The 18149-nt window shown below is 36.6% G+C and overlaps 2 protein-coding genes across 2 annotated transcripts in view; one reads left to right on the top strand and one right to left on the bottom strand.

Moving 5' to 3' along the window:
• MRPL23 (mitochondrial ribosomal protein L23) overlaps nucleotides 1–18149 on the top strand; it is a 706510-nt gene that overhangs the window by 270785 nt on the left and 417576 nt on the right. The gene's annotated exons all lie outside the window — the stretch shown is intronic.
• LOC140337888 (interferon-induced transmembrane protein 5-like) lies at nucleotides 2159–6110 on the bottom strand. The gene is made up of 2 exons (XM_072421745.1): nucleotides 5771–6110; nucleotides 2159–3042 (listed from the first exon to the last, which is right to left on the bottom strand). Exons 1-2 carry the CDS (start codon nucleotides 5954–5956, stop codon nucleotides 2818–2820), a joined length of 411 nt encoding a protein of 136 aa, XP_072277846.1. The 5' UTR covers nucleotides 5957–6110; the 3' UTR covers nucleotides 2159–2817.

Genomic DNA, 18149 nt, shown 5'->3' with positions numbered 1-18149 from the left:
GCATTCACTATTGAGTGTATACAGAACATTAAAAAGTGCTGGAATGTAAAGGAACATTTTTTGGTAATTTTAGGAAATTTTTGTCTGCCTAAATTTTTTGAATTTAGTTCTGCTTTGAATTTCTGTTCCATTGAATTTCTCCACCTCCTAGATTGTAAGCTTTTCAGGGCAGGGTCCTCTCCTCCTGTGTCACTGTCTGTATTTGTCTGTCATTTGCAACCCCTATTTATTGTACAGCGCTGCGTAATATGTTGGTGCTATACAAATTGCCTCACTCCACTGTTTTCATTGTGGGTCTCTGCCTAGTCCTTGGATCACCTATGAAAAGGTGCTGGGAGTTTCTCAGAAGTTGTGCAGACTTCAGTATTGTAACACACACCCCACTATGTGATTTAACTTCAGGCTGCTTTTTCATGGACACTGTATGGCTACGATAATATGTTTTTGTTGCTTTTTATTAACAGATCAACAGTCACCATGTCTTTGTTTAAAACATGGACTGTTCTCTTGGTTGTCATATCCTCTGACTCTCCCATCATACCCTGTACACACCTTTGCTTTACATACATACTGAGGTCATTCTCTTTACAGTGATCTCCTACATATACCGTACTTCCCATTTTCATACCACTTCATTCCTTGGATGCCCATGCCTGTTCTGTCGTGAACATCTGCACATACCTTTCCCTGTTATTGCGCTCCTTTCCTGTACATACTGCCTGCTATCACACTCTTCATGCTTTTCTTTTCTTTCCTCTCCTGTATATACTGCTGTCATACTCTCTGCACCCCAATTCTTCACATACTACCCAATATTGTCCTTCTATTGCTTTTGCTGTACATACTGAATTCAACTGCATGCCCAATGTAGTGTCTAGCATTCACCCGTCTCTTTGAGCATGTCTCTCCTGCACATACCTTCACTTAGTATGGCCCTCTTTTCCTATACATGCTCTTTATTCTTTCTTCCTGCACATACTGCCCACTGTAGTACCTGTGACATACCTTTCATGTAAATACTGCTGGTATACCCTATGCCCCTTTTTCTGCACAAACTGGCTAATATCGCTCTTTCTCTTGCATACAGCTCACTATGTGCAGTGTCCTGAAAGTTATATCAAAGGTTCCCCCATGTATAAAAGGTTGAGAAAGAATGCAAATCACAGTTGTAGGTGCCTGAGAAGCAGTAATTGCATCACTTCCACAACTATACCTTCTTATACAACTTCTTAAAGCGTACCTAAACTCAACATTGGATGGATTGCATGGATGTTGCACCAGACAATGAGTGGTTGCTGTAATGCTTGGTAAATTGTGTGTTTTACTGTGTGTTACCACAACACATAGACTTTAATCCTAGTTTAAAGGTTTCCTTGCCCAAGGATCTTTGCCCCTGAGATTTTATTAACCTTTACTTTACCACTGTCAGAAATACCCTTATATTCTGGTAAAGGGGAGCTTGTAACTCATTACCTCTCTAACAATATGTATAACAATGTTGATGATTAGCAACTGGCCACTTAAATGCCAGAAAACAATTGCTGTAAATTGCTGCGTAAGATAATTTCATCTGAGATATTAAATTATTAAAAAAACAATCTATGAATCTAAGTTTTTAGGAAGGAGCACATTTTTTAATTGACTGCCCTAGTTACTGTGGTTAAATTTTTTAGTATATAGTGGCTGGCACTATTATTTTGTCTAAATTGACCCTAGTGAGCGGGCCAGTGTGTGCACATGTGGCAATTAGATTGTGAGCTTTCCAGAAATACAAGGCTTGATGTGAATGGCTGTTTTTACTTTGTAAAGTGTTGCATACAATGTTGGTGCTATATTCATAAAAATATGAATATCTTAACCTGTACACATGTGTATACAAAAATAGGACTAGAGAGGTCAGAAGAGCAAAAAAAAAAAATGCAGCAGAGCAATATGTGGCTACCCGTTCCATATTTATGCAGCATTTGTTGTCACAATAAACCATGTCCTTCACCATACCCACCAATTAATGAGGCTCCTTGACCGCACTTTCCCAAGTATCCCATATGGTGCATTTTATTTAGCCCCTTACATGCCAGGGATACTTGGTTGTATTCTTCCATAGGCCAAAGGTTCCCAGTCCCCCCTTTTCTTCCTAATATGAATTCTACAAAAAGCCTTTTTATTTTTTAATTTATTTATTTAAAACTAAAATATTATATGACAAGTTGATAACATTGCATAGACCATTGTTCTGTTTGTATGCAGCTGAAGTGCTACCGATCTGCTCCATTTCTGAATATTTCCTAATAAACCACTGATAGTTTGATATTTTAGTAGTACATGTTACAATCTTAAAAAAAACATCTGTGTTACATAGCCTTTTATTTATTAAATATCAGGATTTTTGCATATAATTTCTTTTTTTATTTCAATGCATATCTTTTACTAAATGAACTTAAAATCTAAACATCCATTCTAAATCAATAAGCACAAAACAAAGTAGCACAATCTTTCTCGGTTTGTTTAAATATGTGTCCATGTCATTTCCCCAAAATCCAATATATAAGAACTGTCTTAAAATGAATCCTACATATTCTGGTTACATAGTAGTAGATTATTGTTCCATATTTTCACATGGAAATGTTGAAGCCTTCTCTTCTCTTTGTATGTTATGTGGATTTGTCTGCACATCACAATTTCTATCAGACTGTTCATAACTTTGTGACCCGTCAGTAATATGAAATGTTTGGTATTATTGACTTTTGTATATATTGTTTGTGCAAATTACACACACTTTTTTCCCATCTGTTTAATGATCTCATAATGGCTTCTTGATTACTTGTTGTCTTCTTCAGTACTGCCCACGTAGCCTCGAAGATTGAAGAGGTCAATGGAAGCATTTACGACCTGCGATAGGTGCACAATGCCAGTGATGAATAGAGCCAGCACCAAAGCAGGTAGGGCAATGTTCCAGAAAGTAGCCAGGATATTGTAGCAGCGTGCTTTCCTGGCATAGTAACGAACAGCACGTTGATCTCCTTGTACCTTCTGATCTCGTGCCTGTAAAGAATGGAATTGGATTACTAGTTTCAAATATTTAAAATAAGTAAATCTGCAATAAATAATTTTTTACAGGCTTAGAAAAGAGAGTGGGTAAAGGAATGGGCACCCGGAAATCTGAAAACAGGTCAACCCCCATTTTAGCTTTACAGCTCCATACTGGTAAAAAGAGAATCCAACTAAAAAACCATCATTTATTTATTTTAACATGAACATTTCTATATTTGAGAAGCAGCTTGGAAAGTTATTAAACTTCTTCAACAGTACAAGAACAAGTCCAGCCAAATGTGACTAACTACTACTAGATATTCATATTCACTAAAGATCATATAATGCAATTTATTCTACTGGTTGAATTTTGTTCATTATGGTGATCAGTCTAAAAATAGTGATTATCACATTGCAATGGATCAGTGTTTCTTAACTGGGATTTTGTCTGAGTTTGCTAGCAGCAAATTGATGTTCCACCAACACCAATGCAAGTGGGCAATTGTCCATCTACCACCAATGTAAGGGATCATTTTTACAATTATCACTAAAGTTGGAAAACACCATAAAGTTTACTGTCTCAGTTTTTTCTTTGTTGCTATTATTAATTTCAAGAATGTTATAATTGTTTTGTCAGGGCAATTCAAAAATGATTCGCCAGAGTCTTATACCCCCATGAGTATTTCAGATTACTTATACATACATAAAATAAATTAAAACATCCTACAAATTATTTTATTGCAAATTAACTGTCAGCTTTATAATCATTTGTTGAATGGTTTCTTTGAGGGTAAAATGTTTTAGATAGTGGTGTGAGTTTCCTCCATTGGATTCTGGAGAACCTTGGATATCTTTAGCTCTGTTTCTGCTAAGTGGCAGTTCTGACTGGTCAGGTGTCCAGAAAGCTATGTAAATGTAGCAGAAGATAGCAAATTGTTGGGTTACATAAACACAATGCCACAAAGTAGAAGGGACACAAAACAGAGCATGAAACAAACCTGTAATTAAGGGCTGCTCTATTTTAGTAAACACAATGTCAGTCTGTTATTACCAAAATGTCCATGCAAAACTTGTGTTTGTCTTTTGTGATCCCATTGCTAGTATTATTTAAAAAAAAAACTTTTAAACCTTTTTTTAATATCTTCCTCATCATAAATATTCAGATTATCTTTCCAGATACAGCCTAATTTATGTGTAAATCAATTATTCTCAGTATAGCGATTTATATATACATTTTTTTAATCAAGTTAAAGCTTATTGTTAATCAACTTATATTTTGCATTCACTAATTTTATCGCTGGGCCTTTGTTCTTCTCTAAAAAAGTTAAGACAGTGGAGGCTGTCAGGGTGCTGTGTGCAGAGCAATGAACTTAAGTACAAAACAGTCCGTCAGTACAAGAGGATATATATATAGAGTCAGTACAAGAAGATATATATATATATATATATATATATATATATATTTCAGGCAAGTGACTCATATGTAAATTATTATGAATGATAATAAATCTATAAAGTAGAGTCCAGATTTTTTTTTCCAATTGACTAAAAATTGTATATGTAATACCGGTAGCAGATCATTGTAACTACTACTTTGTTTTGTAACTAGGGTGGCTTGCTTGCAATGTTGTATAAAATAATAATACAAGGATTATTTGGAGCTTTACAAAAGTCTGTAAGCAAATCATTTAACATCTATGGGGAAAATAAACAAAATAAAACATGTCAATAGGACCTAAGAATAAAGCTCTAAGGTATATTAAGTGGAAATTAATTAGTTGCAATCAGTGCTATACTATGGTATGGTTCTTCTTTCCACTCCACTCCATAAAAATGTGTTTTTAAAGATTCTGTATTGGGGTTGATTTACTAAAAGAGTAGATGGTATTCATCCAGCAGAGAGAATATTCACATTGCTCCCATTAATCCCAAGTGATTGTTAGTGAATAAGCTTAAGTTGGGTTTGCTTGGAACACCCATTCATGTGCAAAGAAAATAGAAAAAACAGCATTTCTGCTTGTATAAGACTGTTCAAAGCGAAGAGTTTCACCTTATTTTCTAGCACTTTCTAAAATAAACAAAAACTCCGCAAGGTGAATGCTTTTATTTCTAGCTTATATTACTTTTCTAAATAACTCTCATTGATGTGTTAACTCCAGGTGGAATTTCATCTTTTTAGGGATCCCATGTCATGTAAAATTTGGAAATCCCTTTATCTGTCCCACCATCTTAAATAAGTCAACAACATCATCTGTACAGACAGAACTAATGTATTCATGAATATTTAGTAAACCTATACAAAGAAAAAAGTGAAGCTGGGTTTACATTTATTTATATTCATATCATTCATATATATGTATTTTTCCTGCACATGACTCAGTATTAAAAAATGTGATTAAAAACATTGCTGTTCTATGAAAATTAATGGTGGTAAATAAGGTGAACTTGTGTTCCTATTGAAAAATCCAATTCTGTGTGCATGATTGGGTATTTGAAGTGAATACAAGTTTTTTTTTTAAATGATCAGCTGCTTCCCCTTTAGAAAATTACCCCATTGTCCTTTTCTTTTTTGTAATTGTGTTATTAGTAACCTGTACCAAGTATAAATATTAAAAAAATGAAAACATAATAAAAAGCAAACACCAAAGACATTTACAGTAATAAAGGTTATGGTTATGTCATGGTATGTACAATTTCTGTGCTGATGCCAACAATCAGATATTATTTATCCCTTTCTTACCTTGACTGAGTAGACTAATGCCATAAATCCAAGACAAAAGAGATTCAGGTACACCGTGTTACATAAAGACCACAACAGGTGATCCTTGGGAGCTGTGGGGGCCCCTATGTTGACGACAGTTGATGCTTTGTCTGGTTTATTAGAAGGTGCTGGGAATATATCTTCTCGGGGGTAAGAGGTGTCCATGATGGTGAAGGAGATGATAGAAGAATGTACAAGATGTGTACTATGGGTAGATGTTTAAGCAGACAGGCAGAATATAGAAAGTCAGAAAACAGTTGTGAAATGAGGTTAGAACCTGCTGAAAGATGTCTGAGGAGAGATGAATTGTCCAGGGGCCCTTTTTATAAAGCCCTCAGCAGACTGAGCCTGTCCCCTCCTTTCTTGTATTACAGGCTCCCTTTCTATACATAGTCATTGTGGTCACCTTTTGGTTGGTAAGTTTTGTATGTTTGCTGTGCCTGCCTAAGCTGAATTTTGCCACTCTTGCAAAGTGTTCATAAACCAAATACATGACATAGACGTAAAGATATAAATTTGTGTCTAAATGTAAAATGCAGATTATTTTATTGCAGAAAGATTTGCCTGTGTTGTTAGGAAACCATGTGATCAAGTCTAAAAGAATTTTCAAACAGCAGAAAATATAGATGTAGCACAGACATTCAGTGGTAAAGAGAATTTGTCATTTTACCCATTAATTGCAAAGTGACAGGTTCTCTTAAAATGTCCTGGCTACTGGTCCACAGATATATCCTCATGTTCCCCCACTGCTCTTCTCATTTGCTTGAGCCCCAAGATATACCAGCTGCTTCTAGGTACGGATAGCATGTGACAAAATGATCATTAACAAGCACAATGATTCCATCAGTGGATGAGAGAATGAACAAATAAGAGAACCTGTCACCATGGCAGATTTCCTTTTTTTGGTATGGTACATAATATACTACATTTATAAAAAAAAACCCCAGTAAGGACACCTGCTACGAATCTCTCTAATGAAAAATGTGTTTAGATTTCCTATAATTTTCTGTTTAATCTCCCAGACGTCATAAAACCAGGATACCGGATACCAGAAATCTGCTCAGAAAGGATACAGACAACTGGACATTTTGGCTAAAATTCCACTTTTACAAATGCTCGATCAGACAGGTCATTATTTCAGAAAAGAACTGGCGATGTCCCTTCTGCAAAAATGTTTCCTTACCTGCCTCATCACTTAGGGTTTTTGGCTACAAAGCAGGGCTGCACATAAGCACATCAGTTTTTGTTGCCAGGATAACCTGTCTTCCCTAGCATGTGCTCCCATTTAAACTCCCAATTAAAGTGGAACTGAGCCGAAAACAAAAAAATCACACTTACCTTTAATCCCGCAGGTTCCTTGATGGCGCTGGTTCTTCCCGTGATCCGGTCCTGCATCCTCCTGGAATTCCTTTTTGTCCCAGTGCTGAGGAAGCGTTGGGCGCCGCCATCTTCATTCTACACTTTTGTCTTTTTCCTCAGTCTTCTTGGTACGTCAACTAATCTCATACTGCGCAGGTGCAAGATTGGTTGACCTAGCCCCCTGGAAAGGGGAAAAAAGAGAGCTAATCTTACTGTGCTTGTGTGAGATCGGCATCTCTTTCCCTTAATAGAAAAAATGCCCATTCTCCGCATGCCCGAGATTAGCAGCACCCATAGCCTTGCGGGATGTGTGACGTAGATATCCTCGGAGGCTCTGTGCTCCCATTGAAAGGGGAGGTCCTGCACCCTTTTTTTTATTTTAAACATATAAGTGTTGTCTTCCCTATGTAAAATGCAAATGTTGAGTTTAGGTATGCTTTAAATCATCCTGGCATGGTCAATCAAAATGGCTGAAGATCATCACCAGGATGAAAAAGACAAGGAAGATGGCAGCGCCCTGCAATGGAATGCAGACTGGGGAGTCATGTCACTTTAGTTCCTCTTTGGATGTATCAGCTATAAAGCTGTAAAACAAGGAAGATTATGAATTTGTTTTATTTAGAGTATATTTTCGTGTTTTAAAACAAGGTTCTAACCCTTTATTTTTCCATCCAAAGCTAAAAGTTAGGGCTGGAGGAGCTTTTGCTACAACAGTGACTGTTTACCTTAATTTTATTAAAATAAAAATATTAAAAACAGGTTTTGTAGGTTTGGGGAGAGTGAGTGTGTGGTTTGTTTTATACAATTTATTTAATCCCTGTAATTTATATATCTCTTGTCTTAGTGGTGGCGGTAAGTTATACTGTGCAAGCCAAGCTTAACCGACTTTAGACAAATATTGTTATACAAACACTTAGGACCATTTCTATTACACTGCAAGCTGTGTTGCACAAGTTATTTCATGTAAAGGGTGATAAAGTGGTTAGTTGCTCCCACTTCAGTGCATTCTATTTGTACAACACTTCAGAAGTCATAGAACCACATAACTTGGCTTACTTAGTAAGAAGGCCGCAGACAGGCGAAGCCTTGATCCCCATACAAATGCTCAAAAATTGTTGCTGGAAATAGTTGGTAATGGTTGTTTCCGATGATTGTAGAAAGAACAAACAATGTGCTATCTAGCTAGGTTGTGGAAGAACAAACGAAGGTGGCACACATTAGAAAACAGTGGCACATGGATCTCTAAAGGACAATTGTACTGACATGACATTCTCGCCTAATATAATTACGACTGTTGTTTCCATTGGAACATTCTTTAATTCTCTGATTTGTTACAATCAATTACCTCTTATATTATAAGCTCTTTTGTGTCCTCTCCTCCTCCTGTGTCACTGTCTCTATGTGTCTGTCATTTGCAAACCCTATTTAATGTACAGCACTGTGTAATATGTTGGCGCTATATAAATACTGTTTATAAATAACTCTAGTCCAGTTATCAAGGGTTGCTACACATACCATACCATCATTGTATTTTAATATAACTTTGCCATTGTAAAAATGGAGATGTCATTTCTTACCTGCTTTTAAAAACCTATTACATAAGTAACTATATACAACGATATAATATCAGATGTGCTGTTGACCAACAGGACAGGAGTTGTAATAAAAAATAAACTTATCCAGACACCATATCAATGAACTGAATCAGGGAATGGGCTTTTAAAAGAACCTATCTCTATGACAGATTTCCTATCATTTAGTATGGTTCGTTATACCAAAAGTTTAAAAATTCTCCAGTAACGATCCATGGACAAACTCCCTGATGAAGCAAAAAATTCAGATGCATCTTTGGGACAAAAAAAAAAGGAAAATCTCCCTGCAGAAAGGAAAAGAAAATCGATAGGGGTATAACTAGCTGGACATTTTGGCTTTAAAGACCATCAAATGTATGAGATAAAAGAGAATTGTAGAGCAGTGTTTCCTTTTTAACCCTTGGAATGTGGAGCCCCTGCTGTTACTACTATATCCACCACTCAGAGTACATTAGTGCCGTGGTCAGTAGGAAGAATTCCTCCTAGATTGCTGGCCAGTGGTAAAAAATGTCACCCTTACAGATAGCCAAAAAGATTATTTGTATCTGTTAAACTGACCTGAGAGGCACAAACTGCTCAATGCTCAAGAACCCCCTGGCAATCTATGGAGGAACCCAACAATACCATGGAACTTTGGTTAGGAAACTGTTGTAGAGGATATACCAATATTATCCAAATATAAACCAGGTACTATTACCTGGAAAAACAGGAAAACTAAATGGACCTACATTCAAAACTGTAATCGACAGAAAAAGCAAATGCAATAATTGAAATAATTATATCCATCGTGACCTTTATTCAGTAGGTGAAAAAATGAAAATCATACAATTTCAGTCTGTTTTTAGATTTGAGGATTTTGTTTTTGGTTGAGTTGGGTATGATAGGTCACTTGCTTCTAAAGCGTAACTAAACTCACAATTTTCACTTTGCATAAAAGGGTAGAGAACACAAAAGTAAAAATTCTGTGTGTTTGTTTTTATTTTAAGTGCTACACCCTTTTTTTAAAAAAAAAAAAAAAAAAAGAGAGTGAAGCACTGCCCCTAATTCTCGATCGAGAATTATGTCAGGCATCCCAGGAGGCTCTTGGGCGGTCTTTCTGCACATACGTGCGCAGAAGGGGACTTTTTGCGCAAAAATAAATTTTGCAGATCTCGCACATGCGCAGTTAGATCAGCAAAATGTTTTTTTTATCCTACGTCACCCGTTCTCACGCCTGGGTTCGGTGATGTAGAAAAAAGAACAGGAAAAAGAAGATGGCTGCACTCGGAGCGCCGGCTCTAGGACAAATGCCAGGACGACGTGGGACCCAATAGGACAATGATGGGTCCCCTGGAGCGATCAGACTGCCCTGCAAGTTTCAGGTTTTTTTTTTTTTTTTGCCATTTTGGGTTTAGTTTATCTTTAAATGATCTTTTTTTGCATTATCGTTGGTCACCACTAGATGGCAATGTGTCTTCAAATAAAGTGTTGCTAGTTCTGTCTGTATGTGAGGGCATAGCGCCATCTAGAGGTCCAAGTATTAACCATATATAAAGTTCCAACTCCAAATTACTTCAAACACAGTGCAACTGAAATCAATCAATGGTTGTCTCTAGTCCAACTATTAGGCTGAACAAATACAGCACAATATATAGAAGCAAGTGATGTGAAACGTGCTGGAAAATTTTGAGAGCTACTTTTAAATTTATGTTTTTTTGTTTACTCGTAATGTATATTTGCTCTGTTGGACCCCTGGTTGGATATGAATAACTGTATATACAAAAAATATTTTGAAACTGTTGCTTCTCCCTATATATGAGATACAATAAAATGTTTTATTTCATTTCATGATTCTTTGTTGGTAACCAAAAATGCCCTTTTTGGACCAGACCAAGCTCTAGGTCTTTTTTTCTTTTCTTTGATATTTGTACTAGGGCTTGGTTTCTTGATTATAGATGTGAGTTGATTATCTGTGTTCTCTTCAATAGAAAAAAAAATCAACCTTTTTACTCGACACAACTTCTGGCTTAGAATTCAGGTCACTGATAGTAGTTGTGTTAGTTTAATTGTATTTAGGTTTTATCCAAGGAGTGTTTTCTGGTACAGACTCTGCAATTGTTTGTGCTTATTCATTGTAAGAAATTGCATTGCAGTGTGTTAGTAAAATTCATTTAACCTTCAATAACTGCCTGCTTTTGTTTGTCTGATTGCAATCATTTACTATGCAATTTGTGTATGGGGTTGTTGTATTGCTGGTATATTTGCAAACTCTTCTGCATATGGTGCATTGAGTGTTCTATTTTTCATACCATTGGAGTTAGGGACAGTTTTACCATTTGCAACTTTTGCCTAGCATTATCAATATTCATGTGACTGCAAAACTATTTAACATATAAACATATCTTCATTTAGGTTTTTCAAAGGAAATCATTCACAGATAATCATTAAATACATTGTTTCAAACCTGTAATGCAATAAACTGGTAATGAGATGTAATGCAGGTTGGAGGATACAGGTCTCAGATCTGATAAATCTAAGCACTGTTGGTTTCAGAGCGATTTAGAGGATTAAAGTTGATGTGCAGGCATTGTTGGTTGCTTGCATTTATATCTTGGCGCCAGTTTACTGCATGACCAGGCACAATTTAAAACTCCACAAATTCATTTTCTCTTTACTTTGGTTATGTTTGTGTGGGTATCTTAGCTGTTGTGACCTCATTGGAGAGAGTTTAGCTCACTTTCTATTACTTAAAAGCAGCAAAGGACAGGAATATCAAGCAGGAAAAAATAAGTCTTTTGGGCAAGACATTTACAGAAATATAAACCTAGTACCCAACCTGCAGAACTTAATGTGTGGCCATTGGGCCCCTGTAGATTGTGATTTGTTTTTTGGTGCTTGCTCAAACAATTGAAAATAAAAATATTCAACTTAAATTCTAGTAGGTAATGATTTGGTTAATTTCTATCACAAATTGATTTTTTTTTACTTTTCTGTTCTAACCTTTTTTTTCACAATTTTCTTTTGTTATATTGGTCCTTTATAAGTGAAACAACAAATGTGTCACAAGTAATTTTTAGGAGGGGGGGGGGGGGGTCACAAATGTGAAAGTTATTAAATTGTAAAAGCTGTGATCTGCAGTGATCTCTTGCAATGTTTCTTCTGTATATGACTACACTTAGTTTTTAACAATTCCTCTAGTAGGTTTGTATCATTAAATATCACGTATGGCCCTTTGGAGATGTTACAACCACACTGGAGCCCTCATATCAAGTTGGTTGACCATTAATCTTCTAAACCATTCCCATTTTAATAATATTAGTATTTTGTTTTCATCTGAATCTTTACAGGAAAAATTGTCCATAAATTTTTGCTCCTAAAGTATATAAGAATATAAGAGTATATAAGATCAGTGCCTAACTACATATGGCCATAACTGCAAAGATATTTGCATTTACAACCAACAGGATGCAGGTGTACAAATATTTGTTAAACAACTGAAGCGGAACAATGCACAGCCCAATGATTTCAATACTAGTAAGAGATAGAGCAGCAACTTTGGTTTACAAGGGGGTAGGCTGGTAGTCTTGAATGTCATCTGTCCTCGAGCTGGTGCCCTAAGTAGCTCACTTATATTGCTTCTTACTAGTAACAACTCTGATTATAACACATTGTAAGTCATTTTCTCTTGCACAAGTTTATTTCTGTTAAACTTAAATTGTCGTTGTGGGTTTATGAATGATAGATACTAAGTATCTCTTCACGTAATATGTCACACCATGTGATGACTGTACATTGACAGTTTTTATGGGGTTCTTTATATATTAGTTTAACACCAGCATATGAACATTCTTCATATATTGGTTTCAGCTAATATGGTGGCTGTACATTGAAAATACCTCAGTATTACAATATGTTCTTTTATATGTTAGTTTCTCGCAATATACATTGGCTGTATCTAGGTATTATAATACGTTCATCCTAAATTACTTTCATGACATGTCGGGCTATATAATTGCCTGTACAGTTTGTCCCTGGGTTATATATATATGAGATAGGGACTGTAGGTTTGTTCTTAAGTTGAATTTGTATGTAAGTCGAAACAGGTACTTTATTTTAACAAACGCAATTAGGACAGACGTTTGTTTCTTCATATTATTAGGCAGCCTGGTGTATAAAATCCTCACTGTAAGTTAATCACAAACGAAGCAAAAAAAAAAAAAACATTTATGGAGTCTAGACATTTAATAACTTCTGGAGCAAGCTGTGCTTTGATGTGCAAAAAGAAACAACTGCAGAGTTTGTCTTGGTTATTAAAAAGTTACAAGAGGCTGCAGAACCAGCTCAGTATCAGCTGTGTTTAGCAAAAGATTTGTTCTTCAAGTCATGCAAACCGCCCCCTCCAAGCCTCAGTCCTACATAGGAACAAGCAGGGAAGCCCTGTTCGTATCTAGGAGTTGTCCGGATGTCCTTAACCCAGGGACTACCTGTATTATTTTATGCTTTCAATAGTTTAATTTCAGTATCGGGAATTACATATATTCATGCATTCCCTTTGCCAGATTTTTTTTAAAATAAAGGATCATTATTTGTGAATAATGAAATGCTGTAAATTTAGAAAGTAACACTCTCAGCTGATGTGATCATTCAAACAAAGCGTTTTGGAAGATTTGCTTTATAAAAAGAACAATAATTAGAAAGGACACTGTAATTGACAGCTACTGCATACACTTGCAGTTCTTTTTAACAATGTAAAATTATTACAGTTAATAAAATAACTCAGGTTTACTCCTGAGTTATTATCATAAATAATCCACCTGTAAAGCATGACCCCCCCAGTCCCTTGTACCTAGAACAACAAAAACTAAATACTACCTTGTGAAGATGTCCATCTGGTGTCCTCAGAATTGCTGTGCAAACAATATTCTCATATCTGATGCTGAAACATCAGAACCTCAGTAAGCCTAGTAAATGTGTAACCTTTCTCCTCAGCCTTTTTATCATGGAGGAATCCTTGAAATAACATTCAGGTTTTAAGGAACTCCTGCTATAATTACTATATCCACAGTTTACAGAACATAAGCCTTTTACATTGTTTTCCAATGGGAAGAATATCACCCTTACAGGTATGAAGGAGATGAGGGGTCTGGTTCCCCTCAAAATGGGATCCAAAACAGTATTTTTGAGGTACTTACACCAAAAGAAAGATGTTTTTTTAAAAGCACAAGATTTTATTATCAAAAGTTTAAAAATGCACTAAAAAGTACTTCCAAACAATTTTGCTGGAGTGTCTGACCTTGATGTGGTCCCCATTTGGCCCAGAGCTATATGAGCTGTGGTGTGTGGTACAGATTAGTACCAATAATATAAGGGGTTTGCAAAAGATTTAAATAGACCCTTACAGGTAGCCAAAATAAAAAACGGGGCCAATTAAACTGACGCAAATTGCTCATTGCTCAAGCAACCCCTAGCAACCTCTGAGAAGAACTGAGAAACAATGGTTTTGATTTTAACTAACACTGTACAGAAGAGATATGGAAGTAAAGGAAAGCCACAAGATAAGGAAGTAAAAACAAATTATCCTGTTATTTGTCATCTGCTTTTAGGTTGTCAATTTATACATTGATCAATTAATAAATACATGGTTTCAAACCTGCAATGCAGGAAACTAGCACCAGGATTTGAATTCAGGTTGAAGAAGGCAGGTACCAGATCTGATAAATCTAGGATTTGTTTGCTAAACCTTGTTGGCTTTAGGGATTTAGAGGATTACTCATGAAATATGCAGATATTAATAGTTGATTGAATTTAAATCCTGATGTCTAAATATCCTGGTGTTTAAAGCCGAACTCCACCAAAACATTTTCTTCTAGCTTTGGTTAGATTTTAGTAATTATCACAATATTTATTGCTGTTGTGACCCCATTGGAGGGATATATATACAGATCTGGATGTGCTAGCATGTTCTCAGTACAGAGCCCAGGTCCCAGTTCTGCATTGGGGTCCATAAGTCTGTAGCTGGAAAGGGCAATGGATCTCTTTATTATCACTTACATGGTTGACTAATGTTCTATTAGAGTGCCTAAATAGATATAGTTAGGACTTATTTTATTTTTTAAATAATTTGAATGTTTCATAATGTATTGTGCATAGGACAAAAAAATGTTCTTTCCTTGTTCCTTGTAGCCTAGGCATTCCAATTGCATACAAATGCAAATATAGCCGACCAGAGGATATTAGTTTTTTAATATATGTGATGTGATGAAAACGTAATGCTAAGGTAGCCTTTCATCAGCTGAACATGAGAAACTATACCTGTAGTTTCATTTCTGTAAGCCACCCCTATTTGTACATTAACTTATGGTCATTCTTGACTGCAACCCCTGTAAGGTACTGTAGGGATGTATTATAAAGTCAGTCTGAAAAACAATAAATCAAGGTTAACACATTGGGCCTGATTTACTAAAGCTCTCCAAGGCTGGAATGATACACTTTCATGAGTGAAGCTGGGTAATCCAGCAAACCTGGAATCGATTTATTCAAAGTCATCTGCTTTTTGTTAGCACATGTTTTGAATCCTGGACCACATCCATTCCAGGTTTGCTGGATCACCCAGTTTCACTGATAAAAGTGTATCCTCTCCAGCCTTGGGAAGCTTTAAATTGGGCCTATTGTGCTGAGCTTGGTGTGCTAGGTGTAACTTGCTACTTTGCATGGTACATACACATGTCATTGCTCAGTGAGATGACCACACTTACATTTATTGGAAGTTAAATGCAATATTGTTTGGATTTTTAGTGTACACTGGAAACTAGCAATGTACAATGTGCATTAAACTCCAATGTTTTATCAAGAACTGCAGGATCAGAGATTGCATTCTGTGTCTACAACATTCACATACTCCTGTGAACCCTTTCAGGCCAGGAATGTAGTACAACAGCATATTATACCACAGTGTATTCAAAGTCTAATCTACAATGAACATAGCAGTACTTTAGAAGGAATGTTTTGTAATATGCATATTGTATTGTGAGTGCAAAAAAGGTGGGGCAGTTTGGCCGAATATTCGTATTTATTGTACTGGTTTATACAAGGACATCCTGTACAGTGGTTTGGATCATACAATGAACCATTTACATTTGTACCTTCCAACAAAAATGCTTATATTATAATGTTGTAAAAACAGTCATACAGACATACAGAGACCTGTGCCAGTTTTGAATGAAATACAGTTTACCTACCTTTGCCATTGTGTTGCTGCAGGAAACTGATGCACATTTATAAAAGTAATGTAGATTACAAGACACACATACAGAAAGATAGATTGATAAAATATCCATGGCTGAACCTAGGCAGAAGCAGGAGAGACTCTGGTCATTGATGTTGGGCTGGGAGCAAAGGGGTTGCAGCATATTGTTGTCAGTGTCCTGCACTTGTTACATTTATTATAGATGCCAACTGAACTTTCAAGTTAAAAAAAGCTAAATATATACCAAGTGCTTAAAAACCAGGATGTTTACAGTCCTACAGTTTGTTTTCCTTATAAAGTAGCAACATTGTGAGTAGAAAATCCTGTCCCCTGTCAAAATGCTGCAGAGAATAACATTTGCACTGTGATAGCAATTGTCTCTTTTCAGTGGTGTAACTCTAAACTCCAAACACAACTTCTAGATTCTACTGGATGCTTCACTCACTTGATTACCTATGCATGACATTTGACTCTGACCTGTCTCTGTATTATGAACAAATGTAAATTGGCACCAAAAACTAAGGTTTTTTTAAAAAAAAAAAAAAAAAATATATATATATATATATATATATATATATATATATATATATATACCACAATTAGATGCAGTTTACAATGTATTATTAGGAGACTAACCGCCTGGGCTGACAATCCCAGGCGGTGACCCCGGCTCTGCCTGTGCACTTTCCCTTTTACCTTTTTTACCCTTTTCCCTTTTACTGATGGACTGATCACATGTTTTTGACCTTGTATTCTGGATCACCTGGTATTTTGTGCTGTTTGCTGGGGTCCTGGTCTGCTGCCGGCCTCCCGAGGCTGAGCGGAGGCTTACTAAAGGTGAAGACTGCGGTGTTAGATTGGGGCACCGGTGTCTGGTGAGGACTGGTCCTGACCCGGGACTTACATGTATAGTTTATTAAATACAAAAATAGATCACAACAACAATTTTTGACAAATAAAAAGATTAAAATATCAACATCGTAAAGGCAGCAAGATAACTTGTTTTTTTTTACTATACATGATCTATATATAGTGTACAGTTTTACATGGTAACGTGTTTCACAGAGTTTTCTCTGCTTCATCAGAGCAAGAAACATAAATTTGGTAACCAGAATATATAGATATTTTCTAATTTTAAATTAGCACAGTAGATAACTATGGCCTTTGTACCTTCTCTTATCAAAAATTAAGTATAGATGTTATTGTTTACACCTTTTGGATCACTGCAGATTTCTCCCCAAAATATGTAATAATATATTTACCTTTTGTCACACTTACCTCTTCCTCCCTTCCTCCCTCTCCTGCGCATGCTTGCAGTTCTGACTCTGGGCGTGCCTCTGTTTCCAAGCTTCATCAGTTCTGTCCAATCCACTGGCCAATCAAAAGCCTCTTGATCAGCCCTGGCTATTTAGCTGGCTCACAGACTGCACTTTGTGTTTGTGCAACAAGTTACTGGTGCCGAGCTCCCTAGTTCTGTGAATAAGTTCCTGTACACCTGGTGCTTAATCCAGTGTTTCCTGTGTCCAGCTCCTGTGTTAACCCTTTGTTGTCCAGTTTGTTGGTTCCCAGCCAACTTCCCTGTGCTGTTCTTGTGTTCCTGTCTGCCTGTGGATATCCCTGCATCACCTGTACCTCCTGCTGTTTTCAGTGTCTTCTGTGTTCCCTGTGCCCGCAGTGGCCTCTGTGTCATTGCTGTCTGTCTCCTGGATCCCTGGCTGTTGACCCCTGGCGTGTGACTATAGGCAGAATGCAGTGTTAGGTTGAGGTAGTTGTGTTTGGTCTGCATTGATGCTTGACCAGGGTCTTACAGATATCTCTTCATTTCACTGTGTGGTCAGCAGTACAGACAGTACATGAATTTTCAAAAAGGAAACATCAATATAAAGTTGACACAGGTCAAAACTGTGGCGTTCACCTTTGCAGGAGCAGCTGGTTTCTCATGGGTTCTCTCCAAGTGGGGCCGAAAAAAAACACACTAACTCTGTAGTTCAGTCTAAGGGTATGACCGTGAAACTCTAAAATGGAGAGGGTCACCCTTGTTGTGACAATGCTGATCCAAAGCACCTGTGGGCTCCTTTCTCAGTAGCGTTCCCAAACCCACCCAGTGGGTGTCAGTGAATGGTACCAATCTCTCTAGAACCAGGAACTCTTCTTGGTAACAGGAGACAGCCAAACAACTTAC

The sequence above is a fragment of the Pyxicephalus adspersus genome, chromosome 9, assembly GCF_032062135.1.
Source record: "Pyxicephalus adspersus chromosome 9, UCB_Pads_2.0, whole genome shotgun sequence".
Taxonomy (NCBI): Eukaryota; Metazoa; Chordata; class Amphibia; order Anura; family Pyxicephalidae; genus Pyxicephalus; species Pyxicephalus adspersus.
This window is presented reverse-complemented; position numbering and strand designations above follow the sequence as displayed.

Bases quoted from the DNA above. Each gene is read 5' to 3' on its own strand.
- LOC140337888 (XM_072421745.1), bottom strand. From the start codon at position 5,956: ATGGACACCTCTTACCCCCGAGAAGATATATTCCCAGCACCTTCTAAT. The intron at 3,043-5,770 runs GTAAGAAAGGGA...CATTCTTTACAG, and splicing joins CATTAGTCTACTCAGTCAAG to GCACGAGATCAGAAGGTACA.